This window comes from Pecten maximus, chromosome 17, assembly GCF_902652985.1.
Source record: "Pecten maximus chromosome 17, xPecMax1.1, whole genome shotgun sequence".
Classification (NCBI taxonomy): Eukaryota; Metazoa; Mollusca; class Bivalvia; order Pectinida; family Pectinidae; genus Pecten; species Pecten maximus.
This window is the reverse complement of record NC_047031.1, coordinates 20,603-36,907: the sequence shown is the minus strand read 5'-3', so window position 1 is coordinate 36,907 and position 16,305 is coordinate 20,603. Positions and strand designations below refer to the sequence as shown.

Genomic DNA, 16,305 nt, shown 5'->3' with positions numbered 1-16,305 from the left:
CAGATATCATATCAGTTTCACAATGTATAGCTTTACGTTGATTGTATTATTTTCATGCAATATTACAAGCTGTTCTCGCACGTCTACAATCTGAACCAAACCAATGTTTATCTCACTTGCTTTCATCAGGAGTGCAGTACGATTTAGACAATTGTGAACCACCAAAGGTGTTAACAACGCTAGATTGGAATAGATTAATTAGTTTGTTGAGCATATAATTACATTCGCTTTTAGAAAAAAAAACTTCACAATCGTTAACATATTGAGTAAGGTATCTCAAAAAGATACTTGCTGTTCGCGGGGCGATAGACCCAGCCAAACAAACAATCTCTGCGGTATGTGTCTCTACGTTCTTGTAACTAAATCTACGCTACATCCTAGGTTTGGCTCGGCTACGTTTGGTGTAATCATACTCACACAGGTTACGTAATGCTTAACAAATAGACTTCTAGGGGTCTAGTATCAGATCGAAGGGTCACATTTACAGTTTTTTTTTAATCAGAAGCGCTAGGCTGATATGAGTATTGGCCCATTCTGGAATGCCAGGTCAGTAGTGTATTCGGGATGTGTGTAATAATAATTACAAGTCCGCCTCCTGGTTAAAGGGACTAAATGGCTAGATTTTCACTTAAATATTATATAAAAATGGTACACGATTTAAAGTGATGTAAAAAGTTATGCACTTTATGTTAATTATACATTTCAAAAGTGTCCATAACAATTTGTTTAAAAATAATGAAAATTTTTTAATAAATATGAACATCCTAGTAACTATTTCATATTATTGCGTAAACAAATACCTATGCGTACATATGCGCATGCGCGATGCGGGAAATTGTAAACATTATAACAAAAATGGCGAACACCCGATCTAAGTGGAAGGGTTCTGAATCAGTTTTAACCGAGAGCACGAAGAAACGAAGAATCGAGAACGTTATTTTAACTTCACAAAGACGAGCACTTATCTTAGGGACAGAGCAAGCTATGGTGGCTCGTTAGGGCCAAGTATCAAATCTCGCATTCTCGCACTCTCGACCTTAGGTCGAGAACGCGAGAATGCGAAAACGCGACGGCGAGGGAGCGAAAACGCAAGATTGCGAAAGAGCGAAAACGCGAGAATGCGAAAATTCGACGGCGAGAATGCGAAAACGCGACGGCGAAAACGCGAGATTAATCTCGCACTCTCGCCGTCGCGATTTCGCTCCCTCGCCGTCGCGTTTTCGCATTCTCGCGTTCTCGACCTAAAGTCGAGAACGCGAGAACGCGAGATTAGTCATTAACGGCCGTCCTCGCACTCTCGCTCCCTCGCGTAAGGAAGTTCCCATAATTTCACATGCGTATTTAACCCAAAGCGTCTGGAGGATCGGGATGCTTCACCGCGCGCCTTTACAAGATGGCTTCAACTTCTGAAAGTACAAGTAAGTACCCCTATCAAGAATTTTTTTTACATATTACACCTTTACATTGAAAGTATTTCAACCTTCGTTGTTACTACTAGCTAAGGAATGTATTCCCTGCGATCTGGCCATAGTAAAACGACCAGAATCATTCGGGCTACTCGACCACCTGTCCACGTGGCTGGACTGATTTTTAAAATCAAACTTAAGATGTCATACCGTGTATTTAGTTCGTGTAATATTTTTCCTTGGGATTCATTGATGTAAAAAATACTTTGTTAGATTTGTCGGTTTGAAATGACTGTTGAATAGTATGCATATATTGGCACTGACTGCCCGCAGAGGACTGCGTGCTGAGAGGCGAGGCCAAAAAAGTTAAATTAGCATTTCAAAAATCTTCTCTGCTCCCAAACAGTGGATTAAAATACGGTACTCTTCATAGATTGAAAGGTCTTATAGGCCTATTAGGTCTTTTACCAAATTGTGAATTTCATGACCCTGTCCCTTGGGTCTCGGGGTTCCCCCCGGGTAGGGGCAAATTTTACTGTAGTTTATATATAGGGAACACATAATATTTAGCATTATTTATTCAATTGCCATACAAAATAATATAGTCTAAACCATACTAGAACTATCAGTATGGGATGGCTGTTGAATAGTACATACATTGGACATTGCACACAAGCCCCTGTGTAAATTGGCATTGTCTGACCCCCAGGGACTTGAGGGGAGGGGCGAAAAGTGCTCAAATTGACTAAAATTTGAAAAATCTTCTCTAGCTACTTCTACCTTTGGTACAGTATATGGTGGATTCAACTTCCATACATGGAAGGGTCTGAAGGTCTTTTACCAAAATTATGAATCATGGCATGGGTCTCACATTTCTCCCTAGAGAGGGGATAAGGTATAATTAGTTCATATCACTATCAGAATTCAGGTGACCTGTCTGACCATAATAAGGCCCCTGGGCCACTTCCTTTTTCTTATTGGCAAAAACTGAAATCCGGGTTTTTTAACAGTTTGGGATCTAGGCCTAATATTAAGTATTACCCGCTCTCTTCAATATGGCGGTTCTTACAAAGTTGACAGCTACGTTTCAGACTCCTACTTCATGAATTGTCTTACAAATATGTGAGTAACTAATTGAGAGCTGTATTCAGTATTTGTTTAAGAATTGTACATTATCTGTAATAACACATTCTGTTTACAATGTCAAATGAATCTCAAAGGACTGGTAGCTCATCAACTACCATACAGTACCTTACAGACTAACCTACCACAGGGTGTATAATGTTAACACTTAAACAGGTGATGTTTGGCCTTCGATCATTGATGTACATTATCAAGCAAGTGTCCAAATATCTGGACCTGACAATTATTTACACAGATCCTCTGTGATTTATGAACTAAAATGTATAACTTGGTCAGAGCATGATAAATCTGATGAAATGTTTCAAAAAGGGTCAGCATTTAGGGGATAGTACGTTGTTTTGAGTGGCTATACTGGCAATTAGAATATGAAATTTGGTTTGAACTCGAGACCGATTGGATCAGCATTAAAAAGAATAGTGAGTCTGGAAAGAGTAATCACAACTATAATTTTACTTGACCTTAGATTGTATATTTTTATGTTTGTCTGAAGATTGTATTAACTGCACTTTTAAGAAATTTGTTCACAGTTGAAGTTGATCCATTTGAAGTCATCCTGGAGAAGATTGGATGTGGCCATCTCACACAATCGTTCAAAGATGACATGGTAAGAGAGTTGAGTGGATTTGATAGTAGTACATGTATATAAGAAAATGTAATATGTCCTTGAAAGGTAGATTATCAAAAGATAATGAAAAACATTGCTGCAAGGCCTTTCTGCTCTCCCAGGCTACTTCAGGCGGACTAATATATATATGCAATAATTTTGTGCAATATTCCTTTAATTCGCTACATGCCACACTATAACCATATATAGCATTGTTTGAGATTTACAAATAAAACAAATTGAATATGAACATTATTTTGACATTTGGTCTAATCCAACCAGGTGAGCGATACAATCCTCGATACGATTCTTGTTAATAAAGTGTCAAATAGGAAAATTTTCTCCCACACTCCACAGGTTCTTTACTCTAGAGTCTAGGTAAGAGATGAAATTGGTTTTGCTCTACCTATAAAATGTATAGAAAATTATTGACTGATTCAGTATCGTCACTTTAGGTTCTGCATTTCTTAATAATATTTTGATGAAGGTACATGTATATACACAGAATATCTCAGACATGTTCTTTTTTTGTATCAGCCAGGTTCCAAGGTCAATGTTGAGGCCACAGTTGCTCCTGTATAACCTTATAAAATCCTCAATCATCAGTTTTTCATACAATTCATGTTTTAATATTTCAGTGACACTTTCAAATTGGTGGAAGGGTATTCATGCATATTAAAAGCTATTTTCTAGCCGCAGATCAGATTCTTTTTCTTTTAAAAGTTCAGTTTGTAATCATTTCATTGGTCCACAAATCCATCAATAGATATTTTTTTCATGTTTCAGAGGTCTTATGGCAGAGATATGTGGGAAAATTTTTCAGGGTCAGGAAGGGCAGAACTTTTTTCGGCATGACCTTGAAAAATTATCTCAAGGATTCTATGAACTGTCGGGCAAACTGGTTGCCTTTTCCCTCCTCCATGGTGGGCCAAGTATACCAGTTCTCCATCCAGCTGTTGCAAATGTTGTGTTAGATGGAGAGGTTGCTATGGAGACAGAAACATTGCCCTTGTTTGAGGATTGTATTTTTGACTGGGAAACCAGAGAGAAATTAATTCTGGTGAGTTGATATGATCTACATAATAAATCAGTAAACTTGGCTCATTTAACAATGTAGTATACTGGGTTAAGCAACACAGTCTTCTTTTTTAAGCAAATAAATGTACAAATTGGGATAAGTCAATTTTCGTCAAAAAATCATCTACTTTTATAATTTGAATAACCTTCATCCTCATCAATATCTTCTTCATGCTGGCGGGGACTTCAAATTTACTTTATGTGCATATTCATTCCACCTGAACATGTGAATATTGTAGTATGATTACCTTAAATTCGAACTTTGTTGAACGTCATCCTTGAAAACCATTTCTAGAACACTGATACTGGAGTATAATAAATATAAAAATATGATTTTGCCAGTATAGGTACATTGAGTGGTGTGCTATAAAACGTTCTTACATAAATGATGTTTTTTTTTCTTTTTAGTTGCAGAATACACTTGATGAAAAGCAGTACCACAATCAACTGGATAAAATCAGTGACTGGTGCTTGGAACAGAGTTTGTCTATCTCTAATTTTAGACATTTTGAGAAAAAACAACAACTAATGGACATCCTCAAAAAAATGAAATTTTCTACCGGTAAGTCAGAGCCAAATGTTTTCCAGCTAAATTAAAAAAAAAAAAAATGCAAAATAATTCTGATGATTCAAATATTATAAAGTCCATGGTAAACAGTGAAGCTGCGGAAGGGGGGAGACTATAGTTTTCCTCATCAGCTCTCTGTACGTACATAACGCCAAAAGTTGACAGTGCTTCAACCCTTGAGTGATATTGATCAAACTGAACACTATTCAAAAAGGAAGATACTTTTTCACACATGAAGTTTCAGGGATGTCGGGTCACTCACGTGCGGTTAGTTCAATTCATTTTGAGAGTCAGTGTGTATAGAGTCCTTGGTAAGAACTTGTGTCAGGCATGGTCAACTGTAGACGACAAGAGAGGCAATTATAATTTTCCTAAAATTCAACATAATTTCTATCAAAATTCAGACGCTATAAGTTCTTGAATTTTTAGCTCACCTGGTCTAAAGGACCAAGGTGACCTTATGCCATACCGTGGCTTCCAGCGTTGGTCTGTCTGTCAACAATAACCTTTTTTATGTTGATATATATTGACAAGATCTTCGAGTTTGAAAATGGAAATGATTCAAAAGTAATCTAAAGAGTTATTGCCCTTGGTAATACTATTAATATTAGCTCACTGGTTATGAGTAACCCTGAGCTAATGCTGTACCCCACTGCCTGCGTCCCACCCCAAAGTGAATATAATTCACAATAGTTTCCTTACATGGATAGTAACATACATATATATTGACCTTGTATAGGCATACAACAGAAATATGCACATGTATCAATGTGTCTATTACATTTCAGAGTCCAGTCAGAATTTTGTCAGTTCAGGAATGGATTGAACAAAGTGGGAAGACTGCTAGATGCAGTCCAACTGGCCCCAAAGTCTTTTCTTCATCTCTTCACCCAGACCAGCAAAGCTCTATGGTTCAGAGACATCAGGGAGCTTTACCAGGTGAACTGGAGTCCTGATGGATCCAACAATAAGAGGCAGGAGGAACAGGCTTTGTATTGTCTAGAAGCTTTTCTTGCCTATTCAGAAGGTTATTTACATTATGAACACATACCATTTGTATCTATAATGGCATATAGATTTTAGTGTAGAATATTCTGCCAGACCAAAATGTGTTTCAGAATACAAACTTTCACCAGCTTTAAAATTCAAGCTATAAATTGAAAACTTAATCTGAGCTGCTCAATATTTAAATGGTTATATTGCATTACAATGTATAGTTGATCTGTATGTTCAGCTGCAAAACATGAATTTGTTTAATGAACTGATGATCTTTAAGCAATGAAACATTATGGGTATGTTTGTATTGTTTGAAAGATTTCTATATAAGTATCACATGCCCTGTATTCTGCAAAATGTTTTTTATGATATTTATGCAGCAACTGATACATGTATTAGAAAAATATATCTGTGACAATAGTATCTTTAATTTTTTCTCTCAGGGGGATCCACAGGGATTTCATTAGACGAGGTGTTATCCTTTTGGACTGGAGCAGCAAGCATTCCTCCACTAGGATTTGAAAAATCTCTGGAAGTGTCCTTTGGAAGCACTAAACAATTTCCAACAGCCCACACCTGTGCCCTTATATTAACAATATGACGTTGTTTTGATGATCCTGACGAGTTTCAGGATACAATTACAAAAGCAATAAAATGGGCAGGAGGTTTTAATCTTGTTTGACAATCAAAACGTTTTCATGACAGCAAAGTTTCTTAGATTTTAAAATTGTGTTCAAGGCTTTCATTGCATGTTGTGCCAATTTGTTTAGATGTATAGCAGCTAACCTCAAGTGAAGAACATTTATTTAGGCCCCTGCCGGTGAAACTGGAGATCAATGTATTTGTCTCCGTCGTCTGTCTGTTTGTCCGGAAGTTGGCTTCCTGGCAAAACTTGAGTGAGAAGTGATGAATGATACAAAGTGGGATTGAATCTGTGGTCAAAATGTCAACTATGAGATCACTGTTACTGAATAGACTTACTACTTAATAGATATGTATGGTCAAATTGATAACTTCAATATTAGTCGTCTGATTAATATTTTGTAATGGCATTAAGGGAATTATGAAGCAAAGTTTATAAGAAACAAATTGAGAACCAACTGACCTGTGGTCATGTAAAGGTGAAGGTCACTGGTTCAAGATTAGATTTCGCATTTTGTGGAAATAAGATTTTAAGACATGAAGAAAAAGTATGTCAGAATGACACAATAAGTCAACTAACCTAGGGTCAACAAGTGTTATAACCTGTTGGTTGAATCCCTCTACCCAACATTAAATTAGGAGACAAATGTGTATAGTTTGCAATCTGATTTCGCATGTTGTCATTTTCCATAAGCTTTTCCTTTAAAAATAGCTTTTAAATCATGGACTCATTTCAATTTAATCAAATGCGATTGCGCAACAGATCCAGTTTATATTACACACATTCGGTTCAACGTGGTAAGACAGGATATAATTTCAATTACATGCTATTTCAATGATTTAGAGAATTTTACTGACAATTTCATTTGATTCCAATGCAGTGTCTTCAGTTGTTTACAAGAAAGTATGAACATTAATATTCTGAGTGATAGCTTCTTTCTTTTATGTTCAAATCAAATAAAAAATAAATTTGGAAGATTTAGCTCATGTTATTTCTTTATTAAGGTCATCTGACCTATTGGGCCTGTACCATGCTGATGCAAAGCCCCACCATGTTGTTTAATTGAATGAATTGACCCACTTTCAAGGTGACTGGGGTCAAAAAGGCTATGATATTTAAAAAAAATAACCTAGGTACATATATATAGACCCGATGTTGGGCCTGTAGCTTGCTGGGATGGAGGAATACCAATTTTATTCAAATGAATAAGCTTGACCTACTTTTAAGGTCACATGTATCCAACATTTCAACCATTATGGGTTATACTACTTTTTGAAGTTTGACATACTCAATGTAGTCCTATAACCATTTAAGGTCCTTTGGGCCTCTTGTTTTTGTTAATCTTTAAAGTTTTTGAGGATAAACTATTATTGTCACAATCCTCATCACATTGTCAACTTATCCAATCTATATCTTTTGTAACATCCATTGGAACAGTTCCTTTGCATCTTCAGAATTTATAGGCTCACTCCTTCTACCTTCAAGCAAAATAGACGTGAAGTGTTCCTTCATCTCCTCTGTGCATCCATAGCAGCTTGGATAACTACAGAAACTCTTCAAGGACTCCACATCACTTAATTTCACTGAAAATTTGTAATCCACTGTCCCTAAAACATAACATTATGATATACATGTAATATATGGTAATCAAAATTTTAAAATTAAGATTGGCATTGAAAGCAAAAGCGGGAGGCTTGTGTACCTTGCCAAGTATATATTCATCTGACGATGCAGAGTTGAAATGAAATAATACAAATTGTTAAAATTGATAAAATCATAATTATAGGCAATAAACTAGAAACAATGTTGGTGTCCTAGGTAAGAATTGAAAATTTCAAATAAAGTATCAATGATCTAATTGTACAAAGGATCATATTGTATCTCCCTGGGGTAAAATGGGGACCACAGGGGGGTTACACCAACAACTTTTATTTTGTAACTTAAAATAATCTTCATCGATTCTAAAACTGGACATAAACTTTTATATACAATATCATTATATATATAATATTTCATTTATATGTAATCACTTTTCCTGTCACATCACCTAGTCCAACTCATTGGGATTAAGTTTCCCATTTCACATCACAGAATTCAGTATTGCCAAGACGCGATGCATTACACACCCTCATTATGTGAATAAAGATGCAAGACATTTATTTCCTTATATATGGTAAACTGATTCCTCCCTGTGGACAAATGGGGAGTTCCATGGGCTCAGCCTGAACAATTTTTAGAGATAGCATTTCTAGAACTTATGGATTTTAAAGATTGAGAAGTTTAACCCCTTGGAACTTTTAGGCCACAACACTATGTCTCTGACTATTAGGAACCTTATTTTAACAAAGATGAATTCCTTCTGGTTCTAGCAAAGTTTCATTAAAATTCATTATTAAATTAGTTAATGTACCACCAGTAAAGGTAAAGTATTATTATTTATGAAACACATATATGAAGGCTTGGAATGGTAGACGAACAATGTTGATGACCCTTTGGGTTAAGATTACCTAAATTAAATTTAAAAAAAATTGTAACAAAAAATTTAACAATACCGTATAGCTCAGGGTGTAGATACATCATCTCTGGTTTTCCAGAAGGACACTCCTCTGGTTGTCTGGTAAGTATACACCTTGGAACTCCTAAATCATTTTGATTAAGAAACAAAACTGAAAGTAAATTATACCAATGCTAATTAGGAAGGAATCTATTTTGTGTCACTGAGACATATAGGTATCACTTTGGCAGCAAGGGTGTTGGCTTTTGCATTACTTTAAATTGTTAAAATACATGATGAATGTTCACCTTAAAGTTTTGCTTTACATACCATGTATCTCTTCTACAAAATCTAGAAAGTATGAGGCAACCACTCTTGGGTCATTGTTGGTTCTGGCAACTTTTAACCATAAGACACGTCGTGAAAATCTGTAATATTAAATATTTACAACTTTTACAATTGAAACAAGAGCAATTTCAAATACAATTCATGAAACTTAGGTTTCATTCCAAATTAATATCAAATAACCTATGGCAATATTTTATGATTGTTTTCCTGTTATATGCAGTTTGATCTTGAATTAAAAGAAGGCTTAGTCAAGAATTTAATTGTATAGGAATACTCAGATACTAACTCATTATTACTATGCATTAAAACTTCAAAGTTACTATATAAACCATAATGATACTTATTTCAAACTAGATAAGAAAGATATTGATGCACACCATTAAATGAACTTTAATTGAGTGTGGTATGATATTTTCCCTGCTTTTCTCTCTCTCCCATTTCTATGTTAAGTCATGCCAATAGGAATAACATCATATTGTGACATAATAACTAGATTAATAGAACGATTGAATCAAGATGGTCTGTCTATTGGTCACTTTTATCACAATCAGTCTAAAAACTATCATACATACATGTATCTTGGTACAGATCACAAAAAGAAACCAAGGGAGTTCCTATATATACATGTTATGCAACTAGAGAAAGATACATGCTGCCCTCCAAGAGAAAAAATTAACTTACCACTTGTTTGCCTTTTCAAATCACACAATGAATAACAATAACTGTTTAGGGTTAAACAAGAGATCAAGAGCAAAGGGGGATTTGAACAGTCATATTAAAAGAAGTTTAATTAAGATACTGAAATGTTCACAGACTTTGTCACCCACAGATGGCTCCATGTATGGCTAATCCAAAAGGCTTCAATTTGTCATACCCATCTATATGGACCAGGAAGTTGGGCCCCTTGTTGTAGTATGTCCTCCTGATCAGGCAGTGATGTGTCCTAAGCTCCACACCGTTTGGGTCAATTTGCCTAAGAATGCTAGATACTGATTTTCTGTAAAAATAAAGTCAACAACAGGATTAGTGTAAAATATCAGTCTACAACATTTAGCAATATCATACAATATATGTACTATATCAAAGTCAGATAACATTAACACTTTTCTGGAAGCTCGATCTGAAAGATAAAATACGGGCCAGTTGGATAGTAAAAACATGGATACTCCAAGAGGCTAATGAATAAGATCCCGCAACATAGAAGTGATTCTGAGGCATATTTACTTACATGGTACAGTCAAACAACCTTAATCATTACTCAAGATGTTATGGTAATAAACAAGAGATCCCAGAGGGATCTTGGCGCCCACCATTGAATGATCTTCATAGGTTCCATGTCGGATTGATCTTTTCTCTACTTTTCCCTTCATTTTACTAATCTGTGCAAATTGAGACATCCCTCCAGTACTTTTCAAACAAGGGAATCCAAGCTATATAAGAAATTTGAGATTTAATGATAATGGCTGTTTGTTTGCCAGGTTGTTTTCAGGACAGACTGGTCCAAAAATGCAATACAAGGGACCAAGGGGAACCTACATATGAAATTTGAGAAAGATCCCTTCAGTACTTTCTCAGAAATAGTGATAACAAACTTAAATTGTCAAAATCCAAGATGGCTGCCTGTCAGCCATATTGTTTTCTGATTGGTCTCAAAATGCAGTATGCATATCAAGGCACTGAGGGGAGCGTATGTATGAAATTTGAGAAAGATCCCTTCGTTACTTTCTGAGAAATAGCGATAACAAACTTCAATTGTCAAAATCCAAGATGGCTGCCTGTCGTCCAGGTTGTTTTCCGATTAGTCTCAAAATGCAATATGCATAACTAGGCACCAAGAGGAACCTACATATGAAATTTGAGAAAGATCCCTTCAGTACTTTCTGAGAAATAGCGATAACAAACTTCAATTGTCAAAATCCAAGATGGCTGCCTGTCGGCCATGTTGTTTTCCGATTGGTCTCAAAATGCAATATGCATAACTAGGCACCAAGGGGAACCTACATATGAAATTTGAGAAAGATCCCTTCAGTACTTTCTGAGAAATAGCGATAACAATCTTCAATTGTCAAAATCCAAGATGGCTGCCTGTCGGCCATGTTGTTTTCCGATTGGTTTCAAAATGCAATATGCATAACTAGGCACCAAGTGGAACCTAAATATGAAATTTGAGAGAGATCCCTTCAGTACTTTCTGAGAAATAGCGATAACAAACTTCAATTGTCAAAATCCAAGATGGCTGCCTGTCGGCCATGTTGTTTTTTTATTGGTCTCAAAATGCAATATGCATAACTAGGCACCAAGGGGAACCTACATATGAAATTTGAGAAAGATCCCTTCATTATTTTCTGAGAAATAGCGATAACAAACTTCAATTGTCAAAATCCAAGATGGCTGCCTGTCGGCCATGTTGTTTTCCGATTGGTCTCAAAATGCAATATGCATAACTAGGCACCAAGGGGAACCTACATATGAAATTTGAGAAAGATCCCTTCAGTACTTTCTGAGAAATAGCGATAACAAACTTCAATTGTCAAAATCCAAGATGGCTGCCTGTCGGCCATGTTGTTTTCCGATTGGTCTCAAAATGCAATATGCATAACTAGGCACCAAGGGGAACCTACATATGAAATTTGAGAAAGATCCCTTCAGTACTTTCTGAGAAATAGCGATAACAATCTTCAATTGTCAAAATCCAAGATGGCTGCCTGTCGGCCATGTTGTTTTCCGATTGGTTTCAAAATGCAATATGCATAACTAGGCACCAAGTGGAACCTAAATATGAAATTTGAGAGAGATCCCTTCAGTACTTTCTGAGAAATAGCGATAACAAACTTCAATTGTCAAAATCCAAGATGGCTGCCTGTCGGCCATGTTGTTTTTTGATTGGTCTCAAAATGCAATATGCATAACTAGGCACCAAGGGGAACCTACATATGAAATTTGAGAAAGATCCCTTCATTATTTTCTGAGAAATAGCGATAACAAACTTCAATTGTCAAAATCCAAGATGGCTGCCTGTCGGCCATGTTGTTTTCCGATTTGTCTCAAAATGCAATATACATAACTAGGCACCAAGGGGAACCTACATATGAAATTTGAGAAAGATCCCTTCAGTACTTTTTGAGAAATAGCGATAACAAACTTCAATTGTCAAAATCCAAGATGGCTGCCTGTCGGCCATGTTGTTTTCCGATTGGTCTCAAAATGCAATATGCATAACTAGGCACCAAGGGGAACCTACATATGAAATTTGAGAAAGATCCCTTCAGTACTTTCTGAGGATTAGCGATAACAAGAATTGTTTACGGACGGACGGAGGGACGGACGGACGGACGGACGGAGGGACGGACGGACGACGGACCACGGACGCAGGGCGATTTGAATAGCCCACCATCTGATGATGGTGGGCTAAAAAGTGTGAGTAATCAATAAAGTTGTATGCGACACAGGGGCCAGGGAATTAGTTACAGGTCTACATGTATTTGGACCTAAATCCTAGTGTTTATCATAAATTTTAAGACGTCTTAAATGCCTGGATAAAGAACTTTTCCTTGTTTGATATGATGTCATGAATGTGGAAGTATATAATTCAAACAGATACAAAGAAGTGTTTTATCTCACTGAATTTGTAGGATTAAATTATAATCAATGAAAAAGGTTAAATGATTTTAGTATTTACCTTCCAACTGCCATGCCATGCTTTGTCAAAAGTCTCTTAGTCAGGCTGCGGTATCCCAGGTTTTGACCACTGCCTTTTCTTTCTTCCTTAAATTAACAATATATTATTATACACTGTTGCCTTGAATTGGAAGATACATTATTTAAAATTACAAACGTTTATCAAAACATGTACCTTCATGAATATACCATTGTATGACAATGCTGCTATAGTAGTATACTATTGCATCACCAAAGTCGTTTTCCATAGTGAAGAATTTTTTTTCGTAATCTTTATTCTTTTTTTATCAAGTTTATAACAATGCAAACATGTCATACATAGACAATTTAACTTTCACACATTTGCCAACAAGTTCAAGGGAGTAAACATTGTATGCATTTAAAAGTAAAAGTTTCAAAAAAAGGGTTTAAGAATTATTAATTAAATTTTCACATTTTTTTCATTCAATATTAAATTTTGATAAAAAATAATTCACCTTTTTTACCGCATTATATTTTTGAGTATAATATGTAAATAGAAAATTGATTGGAAACAGTATCATTTGTTAAACAGACCTTTATAGTCTAAACTGTCAGTGATATACTGACCAGGTACATGTACATGCTTATATTATCTTTACATATATCTAAGTACATGATTATAACAGGTGGGTCTTTTGGCATGGTACACCTAGAAAGAATCATGATCTTGACTTACATGTACAAATGATCTGACATATTAAAAATAAGGGACAAATATTAACTATAGTAATTGATCTGAAGGTCTAGGTGTCAACTGAACTACCTGAATTGCCGTAACAATTTCTTGTGTACTCCATCTTCCACGTTGCCTCAAACCCAGTCTCCTCAAGTGTCTTTTTATTGAACGACTACTACAAGGCGTATCAGAATACATATCATTTTAAAAGTGTAAAATAATATAAGAAACACAACAAATCTGTATTGCAGATATATGTCGATCGGGTCTACAACTACATGCATAAACAAAGCAGTGACCAGATCCTAGTACAGATTATTTATTTGAATATATATGATAAACTTATGATAAACTTATGATAAACTATATATTTATTTGAATATATGTGATAAACTTATGATAAATATATATGATAAACTTATGATATACATGATAAACTTATTTTGGGGGTCCCAAACTTAATAAAACAAAGTTAATAATTAACTAAATTATTATACTTTAAAGGTTTTTTATTCTTATATAATTACTTAAAATAATTACATTGCTAACTTTTGCAAGAACTGAAACATGCAATATCTCTTGAAATCAGCAATAGAAATTTATGCAAATATTAAGCCTATCAGAGGAAAGAGCAAAATATTCTTTACTTGTATGTGAAATTTCAATAAATTCGAATTCCATTGAAGTCAAAAAAATATTTAATTAAAAATTAGGTGCCTATATCTATATTTTTCATAAAGATTAATTTTCATTACATTCTAAAATCTTACATGTTCAACATGTTTTGTGTGACACACATACATGTACCTTTTTTTTCTATATTCTGTTTTATATCCTTAAACATAATACACGTATACATTACAAGCTAGTGCATATTAGACCCACTTACCTCATACTAATTCCTTTATAGTGCAGCTTTGTTTGCATTTCCAAATTGGTGTAATCTTTGAAGAACAAATCCCTCAATATATCATCCCTGGTATCTATATTTCCATAACAAATAAATATCATTAATTAAATCCATTAAAACAAAACCAATGTTGATTTGAAAAGAAAGTTTATTGATATGATTTTTGACATAGGTTTTGTTTTAATGGATTTTGCCCCTTTCGGGCTTTCCGCCGCTCATACGTGGGATCGAAATAAAAAAAAAAGTTTAATTAGAGTCTAGTCTAGCCCTCGGTCTGATACAGTCACATGCCTCAATGTACACCTCAATTATCTGAAGTAATAAGCTAACAATTTAAACGTTGTCTATAAGAATGTAACCTACCGTACATGGCCTTTCCGCCGCCCATACCCACGCATCTCCATCACCCACCGACATATAGTATATACACAGCAGACCTGTCATTATTAGGTTCTATCTATTACCGTATACGTTTGTCATCAAACAACGACGATTTATTCATGAAAACAACAGTATAAAGTCTAACACTTACCTTCGAAACTTGAAGCCATTTTATTTGCCGAATCGAATTCGGAAAAGGACCCCGATCCTCCAGACGCTTTAGGTTAAATACGCATGTGAAATTATGGGAACGTCCTTACGCGAGGGAGCGAGAGTGCGAGGACGGCCGTTAATGACTAATCTCGCGTTCTCGCGTTCTCGACTTTAGGTCGAGAACGCGAGAATGCGAAAACGCGACGGCGAGGTAGCGAAATCGCGACGGCGAGAGTGCGAGATTAATCTCGCGTTTTCGCCGTCGCGTTTTCGCATTCTCGCCGTCGAGTTTTCGCATTCTCGCGTTTTCGCTCTTTCGCAATCTCGCGTTTTCGCTCCCTCGCCGTCGCGTTTTCGCATTCTCGCGTTCTCGACCTAAGGTCGAGAGTGCGAGAATGCGAGATTTGATACTTGGCCCTAACGAGCTCGTTTTCAAATCCAATATTATGATTTCGAAATGATTTGTTAAATTTAAATTTGATTTGTATAATTTCCGGAAATCTGAACCGGTTACCGGATCTATCTTCTGTGATTATTACTAAATGAAGAAAACTGAGACAAAATCAAGGTGCTATGTTGTCATGTTGCTACATGTAATTCCCTATGACTAAAATGCTACGGTTATGTTGCGGATAACGCTTTGAAAACGATCAGATGATACAAATAAATAACAAAGTTTTACAAAAAATTGGTTTGTTTTGTTTAACGTCCTATTAACAGCCATGGTCATTTAAGGACGTGCCAGGTTTTAAAGGTGGAGGAAAGCCGGAGCACCCGGAGAAAAACCACCGGCCTACGGTCAGTACCTGGCAACTGCCCCACGTAGGTTTCGAACTCGCAACCCAGAGGTGGAGGGCTAGTGTTAAAGTGTCGGGACACCTTAACCACTCGACCACCGCGGCCCCTTACAAGAAAACGAAATCTTTTGATTTTGTTGGAAACGGTAATATATTTCAATAGCTTTACTGGGCAATTTTCACTGAGGCTGAAAGCCGAGGTGCATATTTCTTAGGTCAGATCCGTAAAACCATGGATTGTCCTAAACTAAAGTCTGCATTTACTTTATTATGATTTCTACAGATTTGTCATATAAATAAAAAACATGAATAAAATGTTCATTTCATGAATAAAACGAAAGTTTATGTTAAGAATAAAGACTAAAAGTAACATTTTACGTTCCAGTAATTGTACATTTTGATGGAAGTCT

General features: G+C 35.8%; 2 protein-coding genes across 8 annotated transcripts; one reads left to right on the top strand and one right to left on the bottom strand.

Moving 5' to 3' along the window:
* Nucleotides 1-1,148: 1,148 nt before the first annotated feature.
* Nucleotides 1,149-6,813, top strand: LOC117315581. 2 transcript variants are annotated; one of them, XM_033869832.1, is made up of 6 exons: nt 1,149-1,418; nt 3,077-3,153; nt 3,940-4,213; nt 4,639-4,792; nt 5,587-5,825; nt 6,238-6,813. In XM_033869832.1, the coding sequence occupies exons 3-5, from the start codon at nt 3,947-3,949 to the stop codon at nt 5,622-5,624; spliced, it is 459 nt and encodes a 152-aa protein (XP_033725723.1). In that variant the 5' UTR covers nt 1,149-1,418; nt 3,077-3,153; nt 3,940-3,946; the 3' UTR covers nt 5,625-5,825; nt 6,238-6,813. The 2 variants fall into 2 exon arrangements, with proteins under 2 accessions (XP_033725723.1, XP_033725724.1); XM_033869833.1 differs by lacking the exon at nt 1,149-1,418 and having other exon boundaries at nt 1,459-3,153.
* An 800-nt stretch (nt 6,814-7,613) lies between these two features.
* Nucleotides 7,614-15,321, bottom strand: LOC117315580. Of its 6 annotated transcripts, none has more exons than XM_033869831.1 (7): nt 14,544-15,321; nt 13,742-13,829; nt 12,959-13,040; nt 10,103-10,276; nt 9,262-9,359; nt 8,990-9,103; nt 7,614-8,044 (listed from the first exon to the last, which is right to left on the bottom strand). In XM_033869831.1, the coding sequence occupies exons 2-7, from the start codon at nt 13,773-13,775 to the stop codon at nt 7,845-7,847; spliced, it is 702 nt and encodes a 233-aa protein (XP_033725722.1). In that variant the 5' UTR covers nt 13,776-13,829; nt 14,544-15,321; the 3' UTR covers nt 7,614-7,844. The 6 variants fall into 6 exon arrangements, with proteins under 6 accessions (XP_033725722.1, XP_033725717.1, XP_033725718.1 ...); XM_033869826.1 differs by having other exon boundaries at nt 12,959-13,044; nt 14,544-15,320; XM_033869827.1 differs by having other exon boundaries at nt 8,990-9,076; nt 12,959-13,044; nt 14,544-15,318.
* Nucleotides 15,322-16,305: the final 984 nt, after the last annotated feature.

What these genes read in the sequence shown, in the direction of transcription:
- LOC117315581 (XM_033869832.1), top strand. Translation starts at nt 3,947, where the DNA reads ATGGCAGAGATATGTGGGAAAATTTTTCAGGGTCAGGAAGGGCAGAAC. An exon ending in CCAGAGAGAAATTAATTCTG is followed by an intron (nt 4,214 to 4,638) that starts GTGAGTTGATAT and finishes TTTTCTTTTTAG; the next exon opens with TTGCAGAATACACTTGATGA. An exon ending in AAAAATGAAATTTTCTACCG is followed by an intron (nt 4,793 to 5,586) that starts GTAAGTCAGAGC and finishes ATTACATTTCAG; the next exon opens with AGTCCAGTCAGAATTTTGTC.
- LOC117315580 (XM_033869826.1), bottom strand. Translation starts at nt 14,665, where the DNA reads ATGATATTTATTTGTTATGGAAATATAGATACCAGGGATGATATATTG. An exon ending in TATAAAGGAATTAGTATGAG is followed by an intron (nt 13,830 to 14,543) that starts GTAAGTGGGTCT and finishes TACGCCTTGTAG; the next exon opens with TAGTCGTTCAATAAAAAGAC. An exon ending in AAATTGTTACGGCAATTCAG is followed by an intron (nt 13,045 to 13,741) that starts GTAGTTCAGTTG and finishes TGTTAATTTAAG; the next exon opens with GAAGAAAGAAAAGGCAGTGG.